The 22591-nt window shown below is 37.8% G+C and overlaps 1 protein-coding gene across 1 annotated transcript; it reads right to left on the bottom strand.

The window, feature by feature from the left end:
- Window positions 7590–8459, bottom strand: LOC109133347. Its single transcript, XM_019246376.1, has one exon. The coding sequence runs from the start codon at window positions 8457–8459 to the stop codon at window positions 7590–7592; it is 870 nt and encodes a 289-aa protein (XP_019101921.1).

Here is a 22591-nt window from a genome sequence, read left to right on the forward strand (position 1 = left end):
ATAAAGATCCTTCGAAATAATAAATCTTTCCGGGATAACCCTTACACAATCAACTCAGCCCGCCACTTTTATCCGACCCGACCCAAACTTTTCGAGTTTCGGTTCAACCAAATTTAGGGTTCGGTTTAATTCAGAAAGATTGAAAACCAAGTTTGGTATCCGGACCCGACCCGACCCGACCCGAAATCCGACTTTTTTATATTATTTTTTAATAAAAATAAAATTATATCGAAATATACCGTAATTTAACCGGTTTAAACCGAATTTATACCGATTTCAATCGGTTTTAAGATTTAAACCGGATAAACCCAAGACCAATTCTCATTCGATCCGACCCGAAACCCGACCTGAACCGATTTTTTCTTCGGTTATGTTCGGTGGAGTTTTTGAAAATCCGAATACCCGAATAACCAAAAAACCGACCCGTATACCCGAACTCGCAGGCTGGCAATCAACGCTTCATATTACAACCCCGACGTCGATGCCTACCAAAATTCATGGGATCCGAGACCAGATCCGATACGAAAATTAATATTCGGAGTTCCCTTTCGGATCTTGGAACGTCGATTTTTCATGTTAGGATATTCGATAGTAGGATTGTTGGATCTAGAATTCACACAATAAATTTGTATGCGGGGGGAAAAAATTCATTTAAGATCTCTCTCTAAAAAGTGGATTCAAGCTAGAAAATAAAGAGGGGTTTTGATCTCTTGAGGAAGAAATTAGGGTTTTGCTCAAGAACTATGAAGAATTAGGGTTTTTGTATTAATTGCTCGATGATTTACAATAAAGGGGATGCCCCTTATTTATATGTTTCTCTAGATTACAAAATATATCTACTTTCCTAATGGATCAAACCAAGATTAGGAAAATTTCTTCTTCCTTGTTAGGTCGGCCGCTGGGCGATCTAGGTAGTTGGGCTCATTGAGGCGGTTGAGTGACTTCGTTGGACTTCTTGCTTATAGGCCTGTTTAGTTGTCTCAAAAGAGGGGGTTCCTCGGTTTAGTTGATGTGCAGAGTTGCTCAGTTTACCTTCGGTTTAGATCGGTATGACGTGGGTGCTAAATCCCGCACCAACAAGGATGTTGTCCGAATTCACTTTTTTAGATTGATTATACTAGTATTTTAAACTGATGACAAAAGAAAATAATATATAGTTTAAATATCATTAAAAATAATTGTACATTGAAAAATAGCGTATTTTAGTATGTACTACATAAATAAGTCATATTTTTTTTAGGATGGGTAGAAGAACTGTAGAAGACAAGGGTGGTGTTGAGCTAAGTGGTCATCTTATTTGATTTAATCAGTTATTTGTTTTAAGGAAAAAGAAAAAAAATATATATAGTAAATAAGTTTTTTTTATAGATGTTTTATTGTATCTGAGATTATATGTGTCTTAAAATTAGTTATATATATACAAAACAATCTTTTTAAAAAGTGATATTTCTTTTGTTGATTGATGATGTCAGAATTTTTTCTTATTGACATTATCTTATTAGGGAGAATTGCACATAGACCAACTTTGGGCAAACTCCCTTGCAGCCACACCTACTTCTTGAGTGTGGTGTACTTTTTGGGGTGTTTTTGGTGAGTTTGGACAAAACTGAGACAAGTTTGCCCTTGCCTTACATTGTGAGACAAAAAAAAATTACTGATGTGATAATTATTCATGTCGGAAAAGAAGAGACTTAATATTAAAACACAAAAAGAATTATACTCTCTGTTTCTGGGAGAGAAGCGATTAGGGTTTTAGAACCCCCAAAAGGAACACATGGCTGGGCAGGTTGGTTTCTGGTGGATTGGTTGTCGAGATTCGAAACTCTATGGATTGACAAACATTTTGGATCTTTTTGACCATGGTTTGGTTGTGGATCTTTTTTTGTTTGTTTGTGCAGGTCGGAATTCTTGGGATTTGTGTTGTGATATCCGGCAATTGGGGCTGCTCTGATGAAGGAATTTGGAATTTAAAGTGGACAACAAACTTCTGACGAGGGTTGTTCCGCTAAAAGCTACAACAAGTTTATGCGAACTAGAAGAGGTTGTTATCCAAGAATTTGGATTGGTCCAGAAGAAGGCAAAATTAAGTTACTGCATCCCGACCTATATGGAATTCATGACTGCAGTGAAGACTCCACCGGTTATGGTGACAACAAACCTTGGTCTTGACCAGTACAAGATAATGTTGGGTACTAATTGAGGGTTAAATCTGTTTGCGACTTTCAAAGAGTCTAAGAAACGAGATAATTTGGAGGAAGATTTGCCGGTACCAGACAGAGAACCTTCAGGCGATGGGTGTGTGAAGCGGACATGTGGATTATCATCTGCTAAAAGTAATAGCGCTGCTGGGGAGGATATTTTTGGTGAGGCTTCAACTGCCGGGTCGAAGACATTTGCTGTTGAGTCGACACCGGTAGATGAGGAATTTATGGCAGGGGTAGCTAAGATTGAAAGGAAATTAGCGGACGAGAGAAGATACGTTATTGATGGTTCGATTGGACATGATTCCGACACAGAACAAGATAATACTCATTCTGCTGAAGAGAAAGTCGTGACTGGAGAAGAGACTTTTGATGAGTGTGTGGAGGAAGATGGAATAAATTTGAGCGAGATGATAGTAACACCGAAATCGTACGATAAAGAGTTTTGGGGAAATTTTATAGGTGATCAGTTTGGGCGAGTGGATGTTGTGGAGGTTATGTGTAGTACAAATTCTTGCTTTGATCATACAGTGATTTTGAATGGTGGGGTTCCAGTTAAGGAGGAAGAAAAGGCGAAGCTAATGGGCCAACCGTGGATAGGTAACGGTGGTGGTCAAAGGAGTGGACCCGTCGATGAGGAAAGGGGGTCTGTTTGGACAGAAGATCGTGGACAGGATAGTGTACCCGTTGTGGATAAAAGGAATCTAGAGGATATTGATGACGAGGAGTTTGATATTCCTCCTTTGTTTGACGACATTGAATATGAGAGGGAGGAGATACCTGATCTTGACATTGATGATGATGGTAAAGGGATTTACAAAGGGAAAATATTCACTAACAAAGAGGACTGCCAGATTGCTATAGCTATATATGCTATCAAGAATATGTTCCATTTTACACAAACTACAACGAAGAAAGATTTGTTTCTACTGAGTTGCTCTGGTGAGAGGTGTGATTGGAGAATACTAGCCAGTGAAATGAAAGAGTGTGGATACTATGAGATAAGGGAAGCTAAATTGGAGCACACTTATCCAATATAGATAAGGAGGAATTATTTGAAAAAAATTATATCTAAGGTGATCACAGCTGTTTACAAGGCGAAGTTTTGTGATCCAACAAAAGGTCCAGCTCCATTGGATCTACAGCAGATGATTCGTGAGGATCTGAGGCTGTCTGCATCATACAGTAAGTGTTGGAGAGCAAAAGAAAAAGCTATGGAGGGTATTTTTGGTTCAGACGATGAATCTTATGAAGATCTGGCTGCGTATTTGTATACATTGGAACAAGCAAACCCAGGGACGGTGACATATATTAAGTCGGAAGTGTTAGAAGATGGAAGAGAGAGGTATTTGTATATGTATCTGGCTTTTGGTGCATATATTCAGGGGTTTCGTAAGCTACGTCGTGTTATTGTTGTTGATGGGACACATCTAAATGGGAAGTACAATGGTGTGCTACTGACAGCTTCTGGACAAGATGCAAATTTCCAGGTTTTTCTACTAGCTTTTGCAGTCGTAGACAGTGAGAACGACGATGCTTGGACATAGTTTTTTGAAAAGCTGGAGCAGATAATTGCAGACAGTAAAAGTCTTACAATTATTTCGGATAGAAACGGATCGATCTACACAGCTAAGAAGAAAGTTTTTCCGTTGGCACATCATGGTGCATGCATTGTCCACCTAGCCAGGAATGTTAATGCTAGGTTCCATAATAAAGGGCTTGCGAAAATGGTCACCAATGCTGCATTTCCTTACAAGGTAACTGGGTATCAAGAGATATATAGACAGATCAAAGCGAAGAACCCAAAATGTTCCGCTTATTTGGATAATATAGGAGCTGCACACTGGAGTAGGGCGTATTTCCAGGGAGAACGTTATAATCTAATGACTTCAAACATTGCAGAGACTTTGAACAGAGCTTTAGGAAAAGCTCGAGGTTCACAAATTATTGAGCTGTTGAAGTTCATTCGGGCTATGCTAACAAGATGGTTCAATGCAAGGAGAAATAAGGTTGAGAACCACAAAGGAATGACACCACCAGAAGTTGATAAACAGATGCAGAAGAATTTGGGATCTGTTAGTGGTAGTAGAATAGGTACTATCTCTAGTTGGAGTTATGAAGTTGATGAGTTGCTGAATGGGAAGCATCATGTCCTGCTTGATATGAAACAGTGTACCTGTAAACAATATGACCGGGTCAAAATCCCATGCGGTCACGCCTTGTTAGCAGCGAACACACAAGGCATACCGTATGATAGCCTTGTTGCTGATTATTATAAGACGCAGCAGTGGAGAGGAATAATGAAGGGGTTATTAATCTTGAGATGTTTGATGTAGACATACCTGGTAAGATTAAGAACCGAGTGTTGTATCCACCAAAGGCACATAGACATTCTGGCAGGCCGAAAGAGTTGAGGATTCCGTCGATCGGAGAATATCTTATAAGTTTGGTTCTCCTCGAGTATTTTAAGGGCCCATATATAAATTTGATATGGTTGAAGTTTTTATGGTGGGTCTTTAACACTGTATTTTGTTGAATATTGGCAGAAAATAGGAGGAGGGAAAACGAAGGTTAATAGGTGTGGAAGATGTAAACAGTCTGGACACAACATGAGCAGCTGTTCCAACCCGTTGTCGTGATCGATGGCAAAAAATTGTGGAGAGAACATCACTCTTTTGTTCTCTTTTGTTACTCTTTTGTTATGTGTGGGTGGTAGTTAAAACTTTCTCAACGTTAGTAATCCACTATAATATTGGTTGAGTGGATATAAGTTTGGCCTATGTAAGGTTTTTTTTTTGAGATACATGGGACCATTTTTTGGGCGTTTTAAGTATCCATTGTTGACCAGCTGTGTGGATACTTAAAAAACCAAACAAATTCGATATGGGTAGGTTATTAAATGGGATTTAGATTGGTGTGTTTAACGTTATTATTTTTTGGAAAGTAATTGCCACACCAAGTATAAATAGACGGTTATTATTTGTTGTTTGTTTTTGAGTGTTTTTATTTGTTAAATATACGAATTCGTGTGTTGTTTGGTTTGTATGACGAACTATATCCACATGGTATTATCCAAAACAAAGTTTTCCGAGCAGAGGTAGGGCGTAGATGTTATCAAAATGAGAATAATACGTTGCATCCACATGGATATATCCACGAAGAAAGCTATTCGAAAATTTTCCACGAACAAATGAAACGACAAAACTGGGACGAAAAGAGGTATCGTTACCATTTCTTAAAGTTCAGTGTATCGTTTGGTTGTCTGTAAATTAATTCATGGTTTGGTTCTTTGTACATTAGTTGTGTCGATTGGATATTTGCTGTCTCTTCATATTCTTCTTCAATCATCGCGCCTATAAAAATCCTCTCATTACTTAATGGATATAATCGGTTCTGTTAAACATCTTCACCATCTTCATCTTAACTCCGACTTCTGTAGGCAATCTGTTTCTCTAAACTTGAGACGGTATTTATTTTCTTCATCTGCTTTTTTTTTTTTTTACTTAAGTTGGTTACGGTTCGAGAGTTCTATGCTTTTCTCCTTTTGAAGATGTTTAACATATTGAACATATTCTTCTTCTTTACTTTTCTTTTTCAGATTCAAACTATGGCCGGAGAGAGTTCTTCAAGGGGGAAACGTAAGTCAGATTGGAAGGAAGACATTGTCGGAGAGCCTTCCACCAAACGTCCAAAGGAAAATCTAGAATTCGAGTGGGAAGAGGAAGCACTTGAGGTAATGTCTGAGGCGTTTAGTAGGACGAGGGCAGTGGTAGAGGCGGAGACAAGGGAACGATTCAAAGCAATCATTAATATGATGAATGATCATATGAAGTAGAAGGAGGAGTCTACCGCCCTCGGCCATCAAGTTGAACTAATCGATGCCCAACTCTCCCAACTGAATCAAATTTTATGGCAAGAACTGGTGGACCTGGAGGCAGAGCACAAGAGGTTGGAGGAGCCGAGAGAGCTTGCAGCGGCAGAAGTCGAACTGTGTAAAGCTCCTCCTCCGATTGGCTGGTGTAAACTGAGAGTTGGTATTCTCGATGATTAATCACCGACGCAATTGAAATGGATACCTGGACGACACTAAGAGTTGGTATAATCTAGTGGATACCTCTGGTGGGAAAAACGGCTTTTTCATACCTCCACAATAGTCTTGTGTTGAATTTATACATTTGACTATTGATCTGGCGTAAACATACATTATGTTGATATATATTTGAATTTCGTACCCTAACTTCGAAATCAATACCCCAAGTATAATTGTTGTGCCATAACATACAAAAACGTGTTTATCGACTAACTCTGTTAAGCTTCCGTTTAATCAAAATGACGTGGATTCCACGTGTGCGCGACGATCCAAACGACGTCGTTTTGGCAAAACAAAGAATCTAAAATTTTGTCCAAAACGACGTCGTTTTTTATTTCTATCCAAAATCTTTCTTCTTCTCTCCCGAAACTCTCTCTCGCGGCGGAGGAACCCTAGAATTTGGGTGTTTTCAATTTCGAGTCGATCTGAAGTAGGTTATCGTATGTATTCATCATCTAGTTCTGGTAAGTAATAATTATTGTTTTCGTTGATTTTAATTATTCAATTTCGATAATATATATGCGAATTTTGATTTGGAAATTTGGCTAAGGGTTGAAAGTGAGCTACAATCGTCGTGGACAAGAAAGAGGGATACCTAGAAAATGTAGATGTGGTGCAGTGTCTGTAATCAAAACTTCAGAAACATTGAAGAATCCAGGGAGGTTATTCTATTGTTGTCCTTATGGCTCAAAGGAGAATTGTGGTCATTTGTTCAAATGGACTGATTTATCTATGGTGGAAGAGATTGAAGAGGTTGAGAGTGTTGTTGAGAAGATACAAGTAGATGTGGGAAGCTTAGAGAAAGGCTTACATGATGTGGAAGCTGAGATGAAGAGTCTAGCAATGAATAGCAATGGAAGTGAAATAGAAGGCATAAAAGCTGTTGCACAAGGATGTGAGAAGGAGATTGGAGAACTCAAAGCCATGATCGTTTGTTGTGAGAAAGAGATTCAAGCATTACGTAGCTTCAAAAATTTGATTGTGTGTAGTGTAGTCATGTTTGTTGTATATGCTTTAATCTTTTAAGCAATAAGCAAAACATGTCTTGACTTGCTACCAATGTTAATGGAGCAATATGTTTATGTAATGGTAATGGAGCTAAAATGCTATAAAGAGTGTTGTTTTAGATGATTCCATTTAGATGACAAAGTTTTAAACAACATCCGATTCAATAAGTAGACAAAAAACAAGCATCCTACATCTTAAACCATATACCAAAAAACCATCATCCTAAACATTCAATCCAAACAACATGATCCTAAAACTTTGAACCATCCTAATCATAAGCTATAAAACAACTAATCAGCAAGTGAAATCTGTGATGGTTGGCTTGATTGGCTTGGTTGACTTGCTTGACTTGGACCTTTCCCTTGTGCTTTCCTTGGCTTATAGCGATGGACCCCAAGATTAGGACAACTTCTTGTGTTATGTCCTACCGTGCTACAGTTAGCACAACGCAAAATAATTCCTGCTCTGCTAATTTTAATCTTCTTTGGTGGAGCGACATCTTCTACAACCTTTGCTTTCTTTTTCCTTTTCTTTGGAGATTCATTTTTGCCCTTGATTCGTTTTTGTATCTTTGTCCGCCCTTTAGTTGGCTCTCTAGGTGGTGGTTGAATCTCTGTTTCACCCGATTTTCTCCAGAAGTACATACCATTAACTCCCCTCATTGTCTCATTGTATTGAGCCACCCATCTTGATGTCAAATACCAGTCAGAGTTAACAAAATCCTCAGGCTTCAGATTCTTCCTCATCCCAATTACACGCAAGACATGACGACAAGGAATTCCTGTCATACTCCACCTTCTACATGCACATGTTTTTGCATTCATATCACCCCTAAAACCATGATGAACATGTTCTGCCACCTCATAATGACCATTACCGCAGGGGATTACCTGACAATACTTCAAGTATCTCTGCTCTTCCTTAATAGTCTTGGCCACTTTCGGAGTATACTTCCCCTTGTGCTTTGCAGCCTTCTTTCTTCTCTTTTCAATTCGGACCAAGCATTGTCGCTTTATGGTCTCCAACATTGCTACCAATGGCATCTCTCTTGCTTTGTTGATAGTATTGTTGTAAGACTCTGAGAAGTTATTCGAGACATCTTCACACACTGATGTGTAGCCGAAGAAAGCACGACTATAGTTCTCTGGATTCTTCGACATCACAGCATCATAAACACCTTGATCAAACTTCTTCAGTTCTTCAGTGGCTCTGTTGTAGTCTGCGTTATTGAAACTTTTGGCAACAGCCCAAAATAGGTGTTTAGGCAGCTCTTTACCCGGATATGCTCTCCTAAGGTTCCCATATATGTGGCGTGCACACATACGATGTTCGACTTTGGGCAACTCTTGTTCCACAGCAATAAGCAGGCCCTATCATAAAAATAGTAAGTGTCTCAAACTCATATTTTAAGTATAATGTAGATTAGGAGAGTAAGTGTCTCCAACTCACCTTCTGCCTGTCTGAGATGAGACTAAATCCTTCACCATCTCCAAGTTGCAAGTCTGTTTTAAGAAGCTGGATAAACCATAGCCAACTATCTGTATTCTCTACTGGCACAATAGCCCATGCAACAGGGAAGAACTGGTTGTTGGCATCTCGTCCTATAGCTGCCAAGAGTTGACCTTTGACATCGTTCTTCAAAAAACAACCATCTATCCCAAATATGGGTCGACATTGAGCAACAAATGTCTTCCGGAGTGCTGCCAAACAGACGTAGAACCTGTCGAACTTCTCAATACCTTCATCCGTTCTCATTGTTCCCACTTCAACAGTCGAGCCTGGGTTAGAACTGACAAAAAAATAAGCAAAGTAAGAGATGAGAATCGGTTTCAAAAAAGTAAATGCAAATCTACAAAGAAAAACTTACTCAAGTAGCTCTAGACGGTAGTCCTTTAGTCTAGCAAATTGCTCATCATGTTCAGCTTGAATCATTGCCAATGCTTTTGTCTTGGCTTTTCTACATTGATCTGGAGTGACCACCAAGTTGTAACGGTCCTCCATTACTGCTTGTATTGCCTTCGGCTTGAAAGTAGGATAATTCCTAATGTCATCCAATACTAACTTAGCAATGACCCCATCCTTCACTACCTTGCTATACTTGTTTGGGACACATGAATGGAAGTCATTGCAGTACATGACTTGGAATGTGTTAAGTTCTTTTTGAAAAGAACAATAGAGTCTGAATTTGCAACCACCACCAAGAGAGCATATGACTTCCGATTTCTCAGATCCCCATCTTGAATACTTCACATTAGTTCCTTCCTTAAGCGCATACTCAACAACAGCTTCCTTGAACAAAGGTATGCTGTCAAATACCTGCCCCAATCTTATCTCTCCACTGCCTTTTTTGTACCTAAGGTGTTTTTCGGATCCACCATCCTCATCATCTGAATTCTGAGGAGTGGCCTCAGAATCACAAGCCTCATCTTCCTCATCTTCCTCATCATCATCTCCTCTACCGAAACAATCCTCCTCATCACTACCTCTAGCAGACCAAGCTCTATCGTTGCCTTCACCATCTCCACCATCATTGACTCCTTCTTGACCAACTCCATCATCATTGTGTTCTTCTTCACCAGCTCCATCATCATTGTGTTCTTCTTCACCAGCTCCATCATTACAAATCTCATCCTTCTGCACATAGAGTTCTATTGATCTTGTCCACAGCGCAGCTGAACACATTCTCTGGAAACTATCGGATCCATCATACAACAACTTCAACTCTGAGAACATCTCGTAGGGGTATTTAAACCATATCCTTTGCCCAATCATATACAACCCAATCGACTCCACCATGTTTGTAAATATTGTCTCTGCCTTGCATTCAAGACTACAAGTCTCGCCTCCAACATATGCAATCACAGCACCATTGGCAACTTCAAACTTTCCATTATAGAAGATTATGAAAATTGGATCTTCAGGTCTACAAAAACAAAACCAAATATTGTTCAAAACCGAGATTTTCTCTAACACACACACACAAATCATACACAACTTATACAAATACCCACTATTATAACACATTTTTGATGCAATTACACAATAGAATTCAACAAACTATCCAATGCTAATCAATCGATGAACTATGAGGAATTTCGTAAATTTATTTTTCGAAATTACCGGTTTCGATCTCCAGGTGCAACCTCCAAACCACCTTCATCCCCAGGAATTATTGCCTTCAGCTTCAGATTGACTCGAAATTGAAAATACCCAAATTCTAGGGTTCCTCCGCCGCGAGAGAGAGTTTCGGGAGAGAAGAAGAAAGATTTTGGATAGAAATAAAAAACGACGTCGTTTTGGACAAAATTTTAGATTCTTTGTTTTGCCAAAACGACGTCGTTTGGATCGTCGCGCACACGTGGAATCCACGTCATTTTGATTAAACGAAAGCTTAACAGAGTTAGTCGATAAACACGTTTTTGTATGTTATGGCACAACAATTATACTTGGGGTATTGATTTCGAAGTTAGGGTACGAAATTCAAATAGCTATCAACATAATGTATGTTTACGCGAGATCAATAGTCAAATGTATAAATTCAACACAAGACTATTGTGGAGGTATGAAAAAGCCGTTTTTCCACCTCTGGTGTAATGTCATTTATGCAGTTTTTTTATTTAACCACATAAACAAACTCCTATTGATACCTAATGTTAGGTTATTATGCACTTATATTCTTTCTTTAATATGCTGAAACCTTATGTTGTTTGACTATAATTTTGTATTTTTCATCAGATGTAGTTGGTATATCCAACATATCTACGGTCGTATGGTCACTATTTAGTGGACAGAAACTTATGTTGTTTTTTCTATAATTTTGTATTTTTCATTAGATGTATTTGGTATACCCAAGATATCTACGCTCATATGGTCAATATTTTGTGGACAGCACTTATAAATATTCATCTCACTTCATAACCCACTACTGAACAATATATATACTTGAAAGACTCAAAGAACACACAAATTATTTGTTGTTTGTTTTTGAGTGTTTTTATTTGTTAAATATGTGAATTTGTGTATTGTTTGGTTTGTATGACGAACTATATCCACATGGTATTATCCAAAAAAAAATGTTTTCCGAGCAGAGGTAGGGCGTAGATGTTATAAAAATGAGAATAATACGTTGCATCCACATGGATATATCCACGAAGAAACGTTTTTCTATAATTTTGTATTTTTCATCAGATGTATTTGGTATACCCAAGATATCTACGCTCGTATGGTCACTATTTTGTGGACAGCACTTATAAATACTCATCTCACTTCATAACCCACTACTGAACAATATATATACATCTGAAGGATCCTCCACTTTATTAAACTTGAAAGACTCACAAATCAAAAGTAGCCGAATAGGTGGAAATACATGAATCCAGAGTAGGAAAAGAAGTGAAAACTAATTTGAAACTCAGAAAACAAAGTACGATACATAACAACCCGAAGGTGATCTTGTAAGCCAAAAACATAGCAAAACAAACAAAGTTTTAACAATGGAGAAACAGCTTGAAAGTTTCACCATAAACTTCCAGCAGGATCAAACATTACCAACTCTCCAATAAACTAAGACAAATACATTATATCTCTAGAAAGGTAAAAATAGATACATTCCATGCATCTCTCCCCGTTGTATTCATCAAGGCTGTCGTGCATCCACATGCATTCAGGGAAATCTTCAAAATGCCAGGTTTTCTCGTAAGTGCTGTTCTTCTGGGGTTCCTTGATGTAAATGTGGTATATCAAAGTGTCCGCCATCTTGTCAGCCTCTCCAAAACTATACTTCCTCTTGAAAGTCTAGTATACATCCATATCCAAACTTCCGGCGCAACTTTTCAACATAATCCACAAAAGTTCTGCAACTGGGTACATATCTTTAATTGTTTCAACACAATCAATGGCCCCTAACAAGTTGATGCATTGAAATGCTAGGAACAAACTTTTAACATACAAAGCATATGGGTTCTTTTCGTATAGACACATTCCAAAGAAATTATAGTAGACAGAAGAAGGCCTTGACCATTTGACAAATTCTGGATTACGATCCAACCTAACAGACGATAGTGTCTCCGGCGACAAAGCAGCGATTCTCCCAGCCTTTCCGGCAATTAACCAGTTTTTCAGCAACATGGGACCATCCTGATATACTAAACTCACAATTTTCGCTAAAATCGGAGCTGGAATGTGTAAATCTTTCCGCACAGTAGCCTAAATAGGAATTTTTAAAACATAATTAACACTGAAAGGAAAATAATAACCATCGACTCCTAGATCTGAGAATAGAATAGATATACAATAAATAAACATGTAAATCCAGTTCTACAATTGGCTCGCGGATTTGCTCTGGATCTGGTTCACGGTCAGTCCTCCGGGTCAAAGCGCTATGGGGGCGATAGTAATGTCTGGTTTGCGGCAAAAGTGGAACATGTTTTACGAGTTTGTATTTCGGAAACATTTTCTTCTGTCACTTGTTCGTTGGGCAAACACTAGAACAGACTTTTATAAGCAAACTTTGCTTTCCTTACATACAAAATTAAAGAGTATGAGATATTAAAAACATGTAGACATAGTATCCTCGCAACCACACATACCTTATCTATTTCATTTGTACAGAGTTTTAAAGGTGGAGAATTCAGTAGGTTTTAGCATCTTAAAAAACGCATCTAACACACCGAGAAGTCCAAAGGGAAACGACAGTTCTCTCTTTATCGCAGGACCACAATTGTCACATCACATCGCGTTAAGGCGTTGTAATGTTGGGAAATTTGAAACACTTGAAACATCAACATCAGTACATCCTAAAAGCTAAGTAGTACATTTTCCCAGGGATTTCAACAGTATAGTGGGTGGCCTTAGTCTTCCATCGCCCATTTGAAAAGAAGAAAAATGGGTATCCACGTGGATTCAGTTGTGTGTCTTAATTGTAAGTAGACCTCTTGCAGAACATTAACAAAGATTGTCACCCTATATAAAGGGTATCAACCTTTTCACGCCACATAGACAGTTGGTAGAGAAGTTGTTGTCGCTGATGGAAAATACTCAGCGTCATGGAGTTGCTGTAAGAGTAAGATTCGTTTTACTTCATGTCATCATATACTTTCCTCTTTGAGTGTAACAATCGTAAAACGTTATTTTTTTGTAACAATCCGACCGATTCTTCGCAGGTAGCATCCAATACCGAGTTTCACATGCCATTCGATCTGCTTTTGAAGGTTGCCTCTTTTTTGGGTTAAGATGGTGTGGATGTGTTGAAGAACTTGTTAATTGCTGGTAAACAAGGTTTGGATGTTGTATACTCCAAGGAATGTCTCTCAACCGTGCGACTTGACAAGTCTGAAGATATCTTGTGGTGTTCAATGCCACACTCGAAATACCATTGATTTTTCTCCAAATGTCTAGAAAACGGCAATCCATATGCATTGTGTGTTGATAACAAGAGATTTGCTTATGCAGATTTTGTCCATGCTTGTTATAGCACGCAAAGCTGGGCCCTAGAATATGTAGATGGGGGATCTACTTATTTAAATTCATTCATGGCCGAACATAAACAATCACCACCGAAAAAAAACGGTAGAGTGGGTCGTCCTAGGCAAAACCAACAATAGTTATCCCTATTTTGTTTGATGTAACTCGCTTTCGCTTTTAATTTCGAATAAATTTTGGGTTGATTAATGTTAAATTTCTGTTATTTGGTGAAGTAATCATTGTTGATGCATTCCTATACAAAATCAAACAAAGAGCGTCATCGACGTGTCATGTCATTTCAATGTAAGCTAAGTCATTTTTCTCCACCACTTATATATTACAAAAATGGTCATTCTTATAGTGGTGTTGGATCTATCGTGGATTTTTTATAAATCTAACTTTAATTATCTAGTTATTCATGAGTCTCTCTAGTAGTGCGGTTGCGACATCTATTCGAGAAGAAAGCAAAACGTTCCTGCTTATAAATATAGTTTGTCATACCAAGTATCTCGAAATCTATAAATACTTGCACATGTGGATATAAACTGCACAAAGTTAGATAAGGTATGCATTGGAATTAATAGTAAATTAAAGTATATAACAAAATATTTGTCGTCCCTAAAGTGTGTCATTGAACACTTGAGGCTAATTGTATGTGTATCCACATGGATGCATGACCGTGGTCAGTCATAAAAAAACTTCCCATAATCCATTAATACTTGACATAAGGTATGTTGAAATAAACTGCGCAAATGACATAAGGTATGCATTGGAAGTAGTTTTAAATTAAAGTGAATTGTGTTAATAGGATAGCGGTGCAAGATAATGTTAAATGTGTACAGCACATAAAAAAATCCAAAATACCGCAACACACAAAAATCCAAAGAAAAAACTTAAGCCTCAACAATAACCCCCTAACCCTAAGTAGTAGACATTAAACCCTAAACCCAAATTGTAAACCACTAAAACATAACATCTATACAATAAACATTAAATGGTGAATACATAATCTTAACACATAACATCCAAACACTAAAGCCTAAACCCTAAATCCTTAACACTAAACCCTAAACCCTAAACCCTGTCCCCCTGAACCTAGATTCTAGACAACAAACCCTTATCCATAAACTCTAAATGGTGAATACTAAACCCTAAACCCTAAATCGTAAACACTAAACAATAAAGACTAAACACTAAAGACTAAAACATAAGCCCTAACCCTAAACCCTAAACCCTAACCCTAAACCCTAAACACTAAACCCTAAAGCCTAAGCCCTAAGCTCTAAACTCTAAACCCTAAACCATGAACCTTTATTCCTTAACCCACAACCCTTAAAGGAGAATCCTTAACCCATAACCAAGGCGTCCATTCATGCCTCATTGAACACATGAAGCTAATTGTATGTGTATCCACATGGATGCATGACCGTGGTTAGACATAATTGTACGTGTATCCACATGGATGAATGACCGTGGTTAGAACATAACATCTATACAATAAACACTAAATGGTGAATACATAATCTTAACACATAACATCCAAACACTAAAGCCTAAAGCCTAAACCATAAACCCTAAACCCTTAACACTAAACCCTAAACCCTAAATCATGTCCCCCTGAACCTAGATTCTAGACAATAAACCCTTATACATAAACTCTTAATGGTGAATACTAAACCCTAAACCCTAAACCGTAAACACTAAAGACTAAAAGATAAGCCGTAACCCTAAACCCTAAACCCTGAAACCCTAAACCCTAAACCCTGAAACCCTAAACCCTAAACCCTAAACCCTAACCCTAAACCCTAAACACTAAACCCTAAAGCCTAAGCCCTAAGCCCTAAACCCTGAACCCTTATTCCTTAACCCACAACCCTTAAAGGAGAATCCCTAACCCATAACCAAGGCGTCCATTCACGCCTCATTGAATACATGAAGCTAATTGTATGTGTATCCATATGGATGCATGACCGTGGTTAGACATAATTGTACGTGTATCCACATGAATGAATGACCTTGGTTAGAACCTATCTCGACTTAGACTATAGGCCTCCGTAATAACATTTGTATCCACGATAGTATTCAGAACTACACAGTATAATCAAGTAGACAGACAATGCTACCCCATCGACTGAATTTGTATCCACATATCATATGAGTGAGAATGAAGGAAACAGGTAAAGCGGAATCATAAAGCCTAATATGTGAGAGTGCTCGTCGATTAATGAAAAACAGAGCAATGTTACGTAGGATTAGTGTACGAATAAAACATAGCTAACATTTAACATCTAGTCGTAAATGGATGCCACAAAGTGTTTGACTATGTCAAACGCATATTGTGCCCTGAATGGATCAACTATGGGGTCGGTGATCAATGCCATGGTTTATGGCCCTTACCGTTGCGTGGATTTCCAGGAACTTCATGGCGACTGGGCCACAATCACCGCATCTTTCGTTGAAGTACACATCTTTAACCCTGGACCAAGTGAACGAGGTGAACCCATGAGACTGAGTAGTGGGAGCATTGCATAGGTTATGAATAAGGTACGGTAGCATCTCTACAAATGGGGATATGTGGGCAGCTACATCAGCGTAGCTGTTCAAAGGGATATTGGGGTCAAGGATCTCTATACTCCAATTGGGAAGGTTGATGACTAGTCCGACCCAGTGAGAACCACCCCAATTCATTGGAGTGTACAACATGTTCCAGAGATCAAACCACTCAGACGGAGCCCCGCTGATGGATCGACTAAGTTGGGAGTCCCACTTTACTCGCTCCTTCTTTTTGGCTAGGCTGAAAGACTTATACTTCCCTTGTAAGTAGTTACCAAGCCATGGTGAAAGGAAGATTGAACGCTCTATGGAAAGGACATGTGAAAGAGTTTTTTGTAACAAGGACACGAAAACTTCCATGTGTTGCAACAAAGGAGACTTAAACATATAAACATGGCACTTATAAATTGAAATGAATTAATGACACCAAATGTACTGAAACATACCAAAGTGGTAACCCAGTTTGTCGGCTTCAGAAGTTGTAGGAGAAAATGATTGTCTAGTGGGTATCCACATTTGGTTATGTGTTTCCTACATTACAATTTGGTTAGCAGGGCTGTATTGTAAGTGAGCTACTATTAAATGGTTTGAAGGAAAGAGGGGTTGTATAGTACGTGTTAGGGGTAGTCTTGAGAGTTTTTTGAATAGGGAAATAAAATCTTTCTCAACACATGGAAGTAGGTCAGGATGATGGGACGGTACAGTTTGTGGCATCGCCACTATTACAGCGAAAAGTTTCGCTACTCCATCAGACATAACACTATCTTCCGTCGCTTTGGCAGGAGAAGAATCACTGAGATCAACATAGGGTGGTGTTGTACGATCAATATCCTGTAAGTTAAGCACTTGTAAGTTAGGGCGAAAATCTTTCACAGTCAATTGTGGTAAGGGGTGGAGTTAAACCTGAGTATCATCGCTCTCTGAATCATTGCGCTTAGTAGGGGACACATCACCAGTTTCCTAATAATGAAAATAGTTAATACTTAACCATGTGGATATGTGGAAATAAACTGCGCAAAGGACATAAGGTGATGTGGAGGGTGTTGTGGATATCTGATTTGTGGACATATGATAGGTGGATATGTTGCAAAGAATTGGTTGTGGAATGTGGTGTGGATATATGATTTGTGGATATTAGGGAAAGTTGGGAAAACAAAAAATTACCTCTGGGCGATACAAACATAATTCAAGACAAGGATTGGCAGGAGGTTCGCAAGTAGAATCTGGCTGAATGGACGACTCGGTGGGTGTTCCATGGGATCCTCGTGGAGTAGATGGCAAGGAATGGTTGCTTTGCTGCAAATTGATATACATAATTGCATCCAATTAGGAAAGCAAGGAACGTCTAATAAAATTAGAAGCAAACAAAGAAACGTATGCTAATTTGAACCTCTGGACTCGGGACGTTTACAAACACGGACGCAGGATTGTTATTAGTTGGGATATCAAAAGAAGAGGATTTTGGACTCCCAACTAGAGGGACCTACAAAAAAAATTGAAATAGGTCAGAATGGAAGAAAGCAAAGGACCATACTAACTTGATTGGGTGTATGAGAGGTAACATTTGAGTGCTGCATAAAATCCTGTAACAAGGTGGTATATGGCAGGAGTGTTGATGCAGTTTGCTGTTCTGTAAATTTACCATCTGCGTTTGTTCCTTAAAAGTGCAAAATGTATGTTTACAAATGGACGTGAAAAATCTGAGGCTATTTGGAAAATATGGAATAGAAGAATAACTTCATTTTTACCAATAAATCATCAGTTGTAGAAGGTTTACTGACAAGTGTCGTATAAGGGGGACAACTGTTGCAAATGTGAATAATTGCATTTTAGCAAAACAGTAAAGTGTAATAGAGAAAGGTTCAGGGTGGCAAACCTTGGAGTCAGTATCGTAAATAGTCTTGAGACCTGTGTCCTTCTCCAATATTAATGAGTCATCCTGAAAAAGGAAATTTGTTAGTAAGAAGATTAGTATAGGCATATGGAAGTTACTAATTTTTCAACTTACGGTCTTGCAAAACGGTTGGACATATTGATTCCAGTTGTGCCCACTTGTAAGAATATCATTAGGGGAGGTAACTGCTTTGGTTGGAGATCTGTTAGGAGTTGATGGTGGTGTCCGGACGGACGTACCCTGATGATCTTCAATTGCGTGGTTGTCTGCTGAAAGATTCTCGCTAGGTGTTTTGCGAAACTGGAGGGGCTTCCGAAAGGGATGTCTGAAAAACTTTTGCATACGGAGTGCTCTAATCGTTGCTCGAAGCTTATTGTTCTCATCTTCTAACTGCTTAAACCTTGATTCTCTCTCTTTCCTAATGGATATAAACTCTACCTCCACATCAGCTTTGAAATCGGAGAAAGAGATATCGTCAGAGTCGGTGAATCTTTTAGGAAGACGGGTAGAACATGATCGTATTGGTTTAGATGGAGTATTTTTTACGCCAAGTTTGGCAGACACCTCTCTTCGCCTTGGGACAATGTGCTTCTTGCGAACAACGTTGTCCTTCTTCTCCGGAACATATATGATAGGCAAAGAAGCATCACCACCAGGCCACATCTTTTTGGAGAATATACGACCATTCTCAATTTCTGAAACCAAGAAAGATATTTTTTTGTCCTTAACTTCATCATCCCATTCACCCCAGCCCTCTTGCTGTGGACCAACTTCGAAATAGGGAGAAACAGAAAGCTGGAATAATAATGAAACATTAGTGTGGTGGATATTAACGGTTGTGGATACGGATGGTGGATAATCTGTATGATAATGTTGAAAAACTTACATCGGATGAACGCTCAACATAGTGGAGGGAGATTATTCTTCGGTAGGCCAACTGAATACCAATCCAAGAAGGTTGGACCATCACCGGAGCCTGGAATCTTGTCAAGTAACCCATAGATGTTCCTATATGCAAGCAGTTGAAGGGATAGAGGAAAACCGTGCAATCGGAAGGTCTTCTGTTGCAACTGTGTTTTGAATGTATCTAAGGCGTTAGCGACCTTTGATACCTTTTCCTGAAGGCAAGGTCTCTTAGCAACTGGTTTTGATGGGGGGTTGATGTTAGGTCTCATGGTTGATATTGTCTTCAAGAAGGACTCCCTGCCCCAAGGAAAAGCTAGGAAAGAATCAATATTTGGCTTGAGGCTATGATTACACCATCAACAATGAGAAGAAGCGCTAGACGAAGCTTTATATCTGGATCATTTATAGCTGGATCTTCGAAAATCTTGTGCACATCAGCTAGAGTGGCCTTACGATCATCGCCAATCAACTGATCCCAATAACAGACGTCATCATAGGCAGGAGCAGGGTCGTAATCGGGATCGTAATCTTCAAGGTATTCGCCACATGGCAAGCCAGTAACACCACCAAACTCGACCAAAGAAAACCTCAGGGGGTATCCACCAAAAACAGTCCACATCTCATATTTCTGTTTGGACAGAAGCTGTCTACAGAGGAGAGCGTGGACTAATTTGCAAGATATAGGACACTCACTATTTAAAACTAAAAAGCGAACCCAAACTTGAATTAAAAATCCTCTCCATTTGTTATGTGCCTCGAAGTACCTTGCAAATTGCAGTGAGGATGTCGGGTTTGGAGTAGACATTGAGCCTTGCGTCTAGGTAGTGGTCGGTTGCGAATAGACAAGTAGGAAGACGCTCATCGACCTCCGCACATTCAGGTGACAGTTGCTCCGTAGCAGGGATGGAAGGGGAATTGCTCGACGACGGTTGGTCTGGGTTATGTTTGAAGAAACGAGTAATGCGGCGATTAGCTTTCATACTCTCCGGTGAAATTGATTAAATTTAAAAGGAGAAGAAGATGGTGGGGGTGATTCCGACAACGGAAATAGCGAGAAGGAGGAGTCCGCTGTGATTTTAATACTCTCCGGTGAAATTGACGAACTTCTATCAGAAAAGATGGTGCCTACGATTCCTCTACGCTTAATTTCGGCAACAACAAGAACTCGGAGGTTGTCGAGGCCGATTTCGTCAACAAGAAGAAGTCGTTACTGTGGGAGAATTAGAGTTTGAGAAAAGGGGAACGAAGAAAGGAGGAGAATAACGGGAGTTTGTGATTTTTTTTTAACTTTCACCAAAGAGAGAGTGTGTAAAAATTGTGAGATGAAAAAAGATAGTTAAAAGTGAATGAAGTGAGTTTGAAGGGGTTAGATATAATTTCATAGGGGTAAAGTATAAGAGTAGTGGAAAGTGAGTGTATTTGTTATTAGAGTTTGATAAAGTAGGGGTGGATGCAATATTCCCATCTTATTATATAAACTTTGATGACAAAATTACTAATTAACAAGATCATGACATGTGTCAATTGTATCATTCAGATGTTGACACATGTCAATTCTAAATTTATTAAAATTTTAAAAATATAAAAATATAAAAATTCAAAACCTACCATAAAAAGGTTGTATATAAAAGTAAAATATAGAAAAGAAAACCTAAGTTTATTTAAAATCTTTTAAAGAAAAAAAGCTTTTGTAAACTTCCAAATGTAAAACAAAACTATTAAAAGTTTTAAAAAATTAAAAGGCAATTATAAGAAAATTATAAAATTTAAACAGCTTTAAAAATTAAAAAGACCATTATAAGGAAATTATATATATAAATAAAATTCGAACTTAAAATATAGTTTATTTATTTTAATTTTAAGTTGCTAATTTTACAAGAAAATTGATTACTTTTTATATAAGATAAATAAATGATTGTGAAAATATACAAATAATTATTGTTTCTAAGAAAAAGATGGTTGAAGTAAAAAAAAAATATATATCGTCTCATATTTTTTTTACCAATCAAATAATTTATTCAAAAAACTGTTATTGTAATATATAAGATAGGAGTATGTAATATTAATGTATGCGTTTTTTACTATAAAAATGTTAAAGTGAAGAGACATATAATAGGTTATTTAATGTGTTCATAAAGATAATTTGTTGGTGTAGTAAAGACTAAAGAGTATATTTTAACAGTAAAATATATTTGTGTGTACAAATACATTTTTAGTGGTAATGTATATAGTAGATTTGTAAATGGATATACATTAGTGTATTACAGAAAACAAAAAAAAATAACTATTTTCTATAACTAAAAGTTTATCTTTTTACTTTTATACATTGTTTTTACTTATGAAAATAATTAAATATATATTCTTTGTTAAATTTAACAATAAATTAACTAAAAGTTTAATTTTGAACATATCTACAACTATTTTCTTTAACTAAAAGTGTATCTATTTTTTTTTTTCAACCAAACAATAAATTAAAAAGAATTTCCTCCGTTAGTTGTCCAAGCTGGAGAGAATATGTTTACAAAAGAAACTTCAGAGATAAGAGAACGCGAAGCACGAGCAAGACAATCTGTCTTCGTATTTGACGCACAGAGGATCCAAGAGATATAGAATAGTGGGAAGGACTCCAGCAAATTAACCTCATTCGCCTTGATCTCTAAATTTGATTTTTTTTTTTTAGTTATGGCCTTCCAAATTTCCCATAAATTCTATGATAATTGAAAAAGTTGATCAGAATCACCCTGTTGAGAGGTAACTTTCCAGAAAACAAAATCCAAATTCGAGTACACTGACTCATATGGAAAACCCTCTGACGAGACCAAAGTCGGAGATAAATCTCAAACTTCACACGAGCGAGGGCATTCAAAGAAAACATGATTAATAGTCACCCGCATAGTGGCACCCTTTACACTAAAATCACATTGGACAACTCATAATTTATTTTTATAGATAGTTTTTACTTACTAAAAATATATATTTTATATTCTTTGTTAAATTTAATTTTATTTTAAAAACTCTAAACCCGCACATCGGGCGGGTCCTAATCTAGTTATATATGTACATTTTAATTGGCAACAACAGATTATCTCATCATTTGATTTTCATGTTTTATTTTAAACAAATTTTAATTTTATTCATAAAAACTCTTTTCATTACATGTTTCATGTCAAAAGCTTCCATAGCTTTTATTATTATCTATTAATGGGTTAAGAAATAGTATATTTTTGAGTATATATATGGAGCTAGCTATAACAATATTTAGCAAGCATGAGTATTACATAAGCAAATTAGACCTTCACTTGCACTACACCAGCATCCAAAAACATGTTGCCCTTTCTCTTTGAAAGCTGCTACGCATGCAGCGTTACGTTCGTTCCTGCGAACGGGACACGAATGATTTTTCGAGACATAATCCACCCTGCACACTTTTGGCTTCCGAGCATCCATCTCTATCAATTTATAAAAACCAAAAGACAT

The sequence above is a fragment of the Camelina sativa genome, chromosome 6 (genome assembly GCF_000633955.1).
Source record: "Camelina sativa cultivar DH55 chromosome 6, Cs, whole genome shotgun sequence".
Classification (NCBI taxonomy): Eukaryota; Viridiplantae; Streptophyta; class Magnoliopsida; order Brassicales; family Brassicaceae; genus Camelina; species Camelina sativa.

Excerpts from the sequence above, each read along its gene's own strand:
- LOC109133347 (XM_019246376.1), bottom strand. The coding sequence starts at position 8,459 with ATGTCGAAGAATCCAGAGAACTATAGTCGTGCTTTCTTCGGCTACACA.